The 9,225-nt window shown below is 40.3% G+C and overlaps 1 protein-coding gene across 1 annotated transcript; it reads right to left on the bottom strand.

The window, feature by feature from the left end:
• On the bottom strand, window positions 1–975 carry LOC125210318. The gene has a single exon (XM_048109878.1). It carries the CDS (start codon window positions 973–975, stop codon window positions 1–3), a length of 975 nt encoding a protein of 324 aa, XP_047965835.1.
• Window positions 976–9,225: the final 8,250 nt, after the last annotated feature.

Genomic DNA, 9,225 nt, shown 5'->3' with positions numbered 1-9,225 from the left:
CTACTTTTTCTTCATTTGTGCGCGAAGGTATTCGATCATCTCACGGTGCAATTCGAGCTCGTACTCCGACATTCTCGAGGTATCCCTCGATGTCAACTCCGTCAGCTGGCCCATCCGCAACGTAATACTCATATCCGACATAGAGTCTGATATCTTGTCCAAGGAAGGATTGGGTGGCGGCGGCGGCATAGCGGAGTAGCTCGCAGTTGCCTTCCCCTTTGCTTTCCTCTTTGCCGCCTTTGTGCCCATCGGACGACTTTCAGTACCAGGAGATGAGAGGAAGAAGTCATCGTCTGTCACGTTGAGGTCGATTGGCGGACCTCCTTCGCTCGAAGTGTAGTGTCCGGCGGCGACTTTGGTTCTCTTCGCCGCCGCTTCAGCCCCACCGGTGTACTTCGGGCTCTTCTCGACAAGCTTCCAAAGGTCGAAGTACTTGAAGTGCTTCTTCCCGTCAGCGAAGTAATCTGCCTTGGCCTTGTCCACAAGGTCCATCTCGCTGTGCCCGCTCGGCCACATCCGGACTACGTTAGTCCACTTGCCATTCCACTTGTTAATCTCCTTCTGCACCCGACCCCAATGCTTGCGTAGCTTCACGTAGGTACGCTCGAACGAGCCTTCGGGTCGACCAGCGTTGTATTTATCAGCAATCCGCTGCCAGAACGCTTTGCCGCTTTGCTGGTTGCCGATCACAGCGTCCTCGGAGACGTCGACGTAGTTCTTGGCCAGCCACATTGTCTCCTGCGGACTGTACTTCTTCGGCCCATCCTCATCGGCAACCTTGCCCTTGCCCCTCCGTGGAGCTGGCTCCATATCGCTGATATCGTACTCATCAGTGCTAACCGGCGATTCCATGTCTACATTGGTAGGCGGCCCGGGACTAGGTGTTGCATCTGGATCGGGTGTCGGCGGCACTTGCCAGTTCTGGGAGTTCACGAAATCGTCCATCTGGCGTTGGTCGCTGTTAAACCAATCCATAAAACTCAAAAAGTCTTGAAATGCTAGAGGATTGAGAGTGAAGTGAGAGTTTGTGTGGAAGAGTTACAAAAAATGAGCAAATATAGTGTATAAATAGGAAAAAAAAAAATGAAATTCGGTGGGGACTTGCGGCCCGCCCCGGACGCAATTAATGCCGGGACGGGCCGCATCGGTTGCGGCCCGAGCACGCATAACGCCGGCCGGGACGTGACTCGGGAGCGGCCCCGGGACGCAACTGCGTCCTCGGGACCGTCCCGGGCCGAGCCGCAACCTCCTCCAACGCTGTTCTCGGGCCGGGACTCGCGATTTGCGGCCCTGCCCGCCTGCGTTATTCATGCCCTAACCAACAACTCATAAAAGCTCGTGCTGACTAAAAAAATTATACACAAATCATAAATATATGACCACAATATTATGCACTTTCCATGTACTATATATGCATCCGTATATTTTAATTAAATACATAAATAAACCTATTTTTTTTCAAATAAACTAGTTTTTGGTTGTACAAAATTTGGTCACATAGATTTATTGTATGTGAGTGAAGTGAGTTAGTTGAATGTAAAACCTACTTACCATTTATGGTAAAAGTAAAGTGTAACAATTATTGTGGGACGGACAAAATGGAAAAGAGTGACAATTATTGTGGGACAGAAGGAGAAATAAAATGTGAGTGAGAATGAGTTAGTGGAATATAGTGTCCACCACCAGAAATGATAAAAAGTGAATTGAAATTTTTAAGAACAGACTAAAATAAAAATAAGATATAAACTTTTAGGAATGAATTGAGTATTATTTTATAATACAAAATATATCAGTTGCTTGATATGTTCAACTTTTTTTTAATATAATTTTCGATTACACCACTTCCGATCCATTAGAAAAGATAAGAAAGTTGAACTCACAAGGAAAACGTCATAACTATTTTTATCAGGATAAGCTATTTGAGGCTATCTTTTCGAAATCAATTTCCTTTCTCTCCCTCCTATTTTTACACCACAGAAATTTGTCAAACATTTTACCAAAATCATTGGGTATTTTTCTCTTCTCTTATTAAAAAGGCTAATCCCGTCTATCTCCATATTTATTTTTATAAGAGCCTTTTATTAAATTTTCGACACCCTCAAATAGCTTATCCAGATATCATTTCTTATGCAGTAATTACATGTAATGATATAGTCTTTGAAATATAAGCTTAATAAACACTTTTTTAATACAAATATTAATCAATCTTATACCTTCTATAATAAATTTTTGATTTACTAATTCTTACTCACTGAAAATCGATTTAGAATATAACTATACAATGTCTCTATTTAAAACGTAAATTGATTATATATCATTTAATTTACGAAATTAAATATTTTCTCTTTTATACGATTAGTTAAACTACAATGACCACACTTGATTACGGAAACAATTTTCGAACCTATAGTTGAGTCCCGCATATCTAGTATTTTCATTTAATTAAAGCAACTGCAAAAGGAAAAAATTAATTAAGGATATAATATGCATGAATGGAGTCTAAACATTTAGTTAGCAAGTAAAATACTTATGGATCATATATTGTAACCATAGTTTGTGTCACATAATTTTACAGAAGCGTTGGCTAAATTTAAGTTTTTTAGCTGTTGGAGGAAACTTGTCGTAGAGACATACTAACTGGTTAATATTGCTTACAAATACAACGCATGTTGTTGCTTGAATTTACAAAATAAAATCTGAATTGAACATAGAAGAAGATAAGAAAGTTGCAATCCACATATATAATACAACCAAGGAAAATTTCATAACCCTTTTATAAAGCGATAGAAAGTATGACTTCTGATAAGCCATTTGAGGCCATCTTTTCGAATACTAAATCCTTATTTCCCTTATATTTTTACACCACAAGATATTGACAAAGACATATTTTGTTTCCATAATTTTGAGAACTTCAATCATTAGAATACAACAAAATAGTTTGTTCGAGGCGAAACCTATCCTGATTTTTTTTCCAGCTTTGATCACCAACAAATTAAAGAGAGAACAACATTTTTAGTCCATGAACGTTACACTAATATCAGATATCCCTAAACATTGATATAATATGGCTGAAATGACCTTTTTACACTTTTTAAAACTACCCGCATGCTATAAGAGCTACTCCCTCAATCCCTACATAATTGAGTTGGTTTTTTTTTTTTTTTTTTTTTTTTTTTTTTTTTGGTTTCAGTCAATTCCTTGATAGTTAAATCATTTCCTTATATTAATACTACCTATAACCATAATAGATGTCACATTTCCTTTAGTTTGTTCCACAAAAGATGTCACATTTCATTTTATAGAAAAAGCTCTCTCACATTAATATAAATATATTATTTTCTCTCTCCACTCCACCTAACACACAAAGTAACATATCTTAAAATCTCGTGTCATTACTCAAATGTGTCATCATTTATGGAATGAAGGGAGTAAAAATTAACTCACTTTTTCTTTCATACTTTATTCTCTCTACTGTATTTACGTTTATATTTTATTTTCTCTCATTTTTTTCTCTGTTACTATAATCTACTTTCTACCTACTGAACACACATAACATCTTTTTATTAAACTAAGTGCTAAAAAAAGAAGCGCCTCGACTATAAAGGAATAAAGAGTATTTATTATCTTTTTCATGAGGGAGAACCACTCCATCGGTTACACTTGGTTTCATACCTTACTTTATCATCTTTTTGCCTCATAATTCTAGAGCATAAAATTGAGAGAGTTCTTCACTGTGCAAGAGGTTGGAGACGGAATCAAGAGAAGATCAAGGCTCCAAGGATTCAACCTTTGGGTTTTATTGCTTTTAGTTCTTATGTTCACTTTTTCCCTTCATTCTATGTTATTAGATTATTCTAACATGTGTAACTAAATTCATAGGATTCTTGGGATGTGTTAGTAACGAATTTGGTTATACAATTCCTTTTTCTATTTAATATCCGTTTTGTTTTTACTTTGTTTCTTCCTCAAGTTGTTTTGTAATACTTCATGTTTTAGTGACACATTTGATGAAGATTTAATATAACTTGCTACATAATCATGAGAGGAGGTTGGCGAGTAAGATCCACTTAATAGACACTACAATTAGATTCCCTTAAAACGGCACTGTTAATTGAGAGTGAGGACTTTTCAAGGGTCTTAGGAGCTTTTAGGAGTTACGAATCTAGGATTGGCAACCTCAGTGCTCGTAATCTATGCTTGTACCACATGGGCATAACTAGTGTGACTCGTTCTATCGAAGTATATACTGTGCTAGGGTATTATAGTTGGAACTTGTATAACCATAATTGTGAACACATATCCCTGGAATTCTCTTATCTCTCATATCTTTATCTCTAGTATTTGTTGCAATTAGTTGTTTACCGCTTTCAGTTTCCTTGTTTTCTAAAAAGTTTTCAAAAATCCTTGGTTCTCCAAATAGTAAAAGAAGCTTAGTAGAAGGTAGTCAGTCTGTGATTTTATTCCACGTGTTCGACAAACCGGTACTAACCTTTAGCTATACTAGATCTACCATGTATACTTGCAGGTATTTTTAGTACTAATAAAAAGTGCATCACTTCTTCAGCCCGGGGAATATCCTCCCTTGTCTCCTCTGGTCCTCCACTTTCTCCTCATCACTCTCAGAATCTACCAACTTCAAGCGTCTCGCTGACGCCTTTTCCTTTTCCAACTTTGTAACTACCCGGGCGCTCCACCGATTTGCCTTTGCCATCGTCGGCGTAATTACCACCTCCGGCTCCTCGTCTGGAACCACAATATACTCTATTCCTTTAACGAGTTCGGGCCTCTCAGATAGTTCAGACCCGTCTACTTCCATGTCTTCTTTCCCGTCTCCATCACTGTACATCTCGTCCCCTTCTACATTCCTCTTCCCCTTTCTCTATCTCTGGTTCCTCCGGTACTTCTTCCTCAGCATTCTCAACATCCTCCACACCATCTGCATCCGCATTCTCATCAGCTGGTCTTCTCCTACCACGTTCTCACCTGATTTATCATCACCACCCTCAGTCATCTTATCTGCACTACCCACAATGTCCCTATCTAGGGATGTCAATGTAGCTCGCAACCCGTGGGCTGGCCCGAATAGCCAGTCAAATTTATAGTGTTAGGGCTGAAAATTTCTAGCCCGATAAAATTACAGTCCGATTAGCCCGCGCTCGATTAACCCGCAACCCGTTAGGGCCAGACCCAAAAACCCGATGGGCTTGCCCGATAACCCGATAAAATTTCTATCGTTCTATTTGTTTGACTCTAATTCGACACTTCATTAGTTATTTTATAATATAGATTACTAAAAAAATAAATATATTAAAATTTTTATTAACATAATAATAGATAAATAAATTAGAAACTTCAAATTCACTGCAAAATATATTTAAATTTCTAAAACATGCTTTAAAATTTCTTGATGTTTATGTTTTATTTTGCATAAATCTCAAATATTAGTATTTGATCATGTTTATGTTTAAGTTTAAGCATATATCTCAAATTTACCATAATTAAATATTTTACATTTTATAAATATAACTAATTTTCACCATTACTTATTGGATTGATCGCATGTTAATTTTATCGGTAGCAACCCAATTAACCCGTTGGACTAGCCCGAAACCCGAGCTTTTAGGGTTAGGGTTGAACTTTTATAACCTGAAAAAATACAACCCGATTAGCCCGCACCCGATTGACCCGCAACCCGAATAGGGTTGGCCCGAAACCCGGTGGACTGGCCCGATTGACATCCCTATCTCTATCTCCAGTATCCTCAACGTCCCCATCTCCACTATCCTCAATAATCTCGTTGTCTTGTGATTCAACGACTCCAGCCGGAACATCCATACAATGAGAAACAGAGGGGTTAAATGACATTACCATTAAAGCCTCTGAAATCGAGGTCTTCGCTGGGGGATCTGGAGTTTCTTCCTGAGTTGCAAGGGCTCTGCATGTTGGGGTTTCTATAAGCATCGCGGGCCGTGCAGGGATTTGCAGCGGAGTCTGTTGTGAGGCTTCCTCTTGCAGCCGGAATTCCGCTACCAGTTTACCAAGAACATCTCTCACTTTCTCCTTCGGCCAAAATTTATTCAGAAATTCAAGCACGATTCGTGTGGATTCGGAGTCGTCGACCGGTAGTTGAACTGAGGTCGAGGGTTCGGGTGTAGGAACTACTACTTCCTTTCCCGCCGCTGTTTGAGAGACTGATGGTGGTTGCAGGGTCGCTGTATTTTGGGGTGGTTGTGACTATTCACCGGTTGTGGTTCTGGCCGGCTGAGGAGTTTTCCGTCGGGCTTTGTGCGGTTGTGGTTGGTTCTCCATGGTTTGTGGTGGTTCTTGGTGGTTGTTCGCCGAAACTGTAATCAACAAAGAGAAAAGAAAAGGTAAGGGTTTCGGGAGAAAGAATAAATTGTGAGAGTAAAATAATGATTGGGGGGAAAGTTAGAATAAAATAGGGGAAGCATAAAATGAGATTAAAAATTAAAGAAAAGAAAATAGGAAATGAAATTCAAAAAGTGGAAGGAGAGGGGAGTTGAATGGTCGCTTGCTGACGCTGGCGTGTATGCCTCTCATCCTTATCTAAAAAAAATTGAAATTTGAGTATTGAATTTTTTATAAACTGCCCCCCTTTTCTATAAACCGCAAAATTTTCCCCCCCTCTGAAATTAGTTCTTGCTCTCACATTCTAAAAAAAAACAGACTAAAATGTAAGAAATTGAGCAACCATGTCAAGGGGATGTGAATCCCATATATTTTAAATTCCAAACTTGTCTGCCAAGGATGCCCGATTTCTAGAAAATCTTTTTTGGAAAAAAAACAACTTGTTACTGTGTTTGGATTTTTTTTCTTTTATATAAAATTAAAATATTATCTAACTATTTACAAGATTGCGTAGGTAATCTACCTGACCTAGCAAGTTCCCGAAGATAACCCCACTACTTAATCGCCCAATAAGCTTTATGTTCCACCTCGATCGGGAGGTGGCACATCTTCCCAAACACAAGTCTGTAAGGTGACATCCCTATAGGAGTCTTGAACGCAGTTCTGTAGGCCCACAAGGCGTCATCAAGCCTCTTACTCTCCAGTCCTTTCTTGATAGATTCACAGTCTTCTCCAAGATTGTTTTAATCTCTCTATTTGAAATTTCTGCCTGGCCATTTGCCCGGGGTTGTAAGGAGTGGACAGTCGATGGTGGATGCCGTACTTCCTCATCAAGGTCTATATTTTTCTGTTGAAAAAGTGGGTCCCCTGATCTGAGATGATTGCCCAAGGCAATCCATACCGGTTGAATATGTTGGCCTTCAGAAACTTAGCTACTTCCTTTAACTGGCAAGTACTTGTAGTCTTGGCCTCTATCCATTTCGAAACATAATCAACTGCTACCAGTATGTAGGTGTTCCCATATGATGATGGGAAGGGGCCCATAAAGTCCATCCCCCACACATCGAAAATTTCGCACACAAACACAATGATAGGTATCTGCGGCATCTCATCCCTCACAGATGTTCCCCCGGTCTGCTGGCATCGAACACAATTTTGGCATCGAACACAATTTTGGCAGAATTCAAAAGCATCCTTATTTAGCGTGGGCCAGTAAAACCAACTGTCTAAGACCTTGCGCGCTGTTTTCCTTGCCCCAAAATGACCACCACATGTCAATGCGTGGCAGTGGTTCAGAACATCTTTTTGCTCCCACTCGGGGATACACCTCCTAATTACTTGGTCTGATCCCATTCTCCAAAGGTATGGATCGTCCCAGAAATAATACTTAGCTTCGCTCTTGAGTTTCATCCTCTGGGCCTAGGAAACTTCTGGAGTACTGGGTAATTCTCCCGTGACCAAGTAGTTTGCCAGATCCACGAACCAAGGTTCTTTGTTCAGTGTGCACTTTCCCTTGGTCGATTCTCCTGGGCCATTTAAATCTAACACTGCCGCCCAACTAATAGGTCTGGTATGTTTCAGCACAAGGTACCTCTGGAAATACATCTGGTACATCTTCCTCATTTTCTCCTTGAAGTATCCTGCTGAGGTGGTCGGCTACCTTGTTCTCAGTGCCTTTCTTATCTCGAACCTCCTAATCGAACTCTTGAAGCAACATGACCAGCGAATTAGCCTTGGCTTCAATTCCTTCTTGGCTAATAAGTAATAAATGGCTGCGTGATCTGGGAACACAATCACTTTCGACCCTAATAGGTATGGTCGGAGCTTCTCGAACGAGTACACTACTGCTAACATTTCTTTCTCTGTAGTGTCATAATTTTTCTGGGCCTGATTGAGGGTCTTTGAAGCATAGAAGATCATGTAACTTTATCCAACGATCTTCTGCCCTAGCACTGCTCCGACCGTGAAGTCGCTCTCGTCTCACATTACTTCAAAAGGATAGTTCCAGTCCGGAGCTCGGATTATAGGTGCTGATATGAGCTTGTCCTTCAGAAGTTGGAAAGCCTCTTGACATGCTTCGTCAAAGATAAACTCAACGTCATTCTGCAACAGGCAGGTAAGAGGTTGTACAATCCTTGCAAAATCTTTAATGAATCTTCTGTAGAAACCCGCGTGACCTAAGAATCCCCTCACTTCCTTCTGATTTTGTCGGATGTGGTAGCTTCAAGATAACATCCACTTTTGTCTTGTCCAGATGAATTCCTCTTTCAAAAAATACATGGCCTAGGACAATGCCCTCAGGCACCAAGAAGGGGCATTTTTTGAAATTAAGGACAAGATTCTTCTCCTCGCATCATCTCAACACGACATCCAGATGCTTTAAGCATAACTCAAATGAATCTCCATAAACAGTAAAGTCGTCCATGAATATTTCTATGCATTCCTCTAACAAATCTGTAAAGATGCTCATCATGCATCGCTAGAAAGTCCCGGGAGCAATGCAGAGCCCAAAAGGAATTCGCCGATAAGCATACATACCAAAAGGGCACGTAAAAGTGGTTTTGTCCTTGTCCGCTGGACTAACATATATCTGGAAATAGCCGCTATACCCATCAAGGAAACAGAAGTATTGCTTTCCCGTCAGCCTCTCCAGCATCTGGTCGATAAAGGGCAGGGGAATGTGATCCTTTCGCGTGGCTGAATTTAACTTCTTGTATTCGATGCACATACGTCATCCTGTGACTAATCTTGTGGGCACTAGCTCATTCTTCTCGTTCTTGACCACTTGTATCCCAGATTTCTTTGGTACCATGTGTACTGGGCTGACCCACTCAATATCTGGAACTAAGTAGATGA

The sequence above is a fragment of the Salvia hispanica genome, chromosome 3 (assembly GCF_023119035.1).
Source record: "Salvia hispanica cultivar TCC Black 2014 chromosome 3, UniMelb_Shisp_WGS_1.0, whole genome shotgun sequence".
In the NCBI taxonomy this organism is placed as follows: Eukaryota; Viridiplantae; Streptophyta; class Magnoliopsida; order Lamiales; family Lamiaceae; genus Salvia; species Salvia hispanica.
The sequence above is the reverse complement of the archived record's forward strand: the minus strand, read 5'-3'. Positions and strand labels throughout refer to the sequence as shown.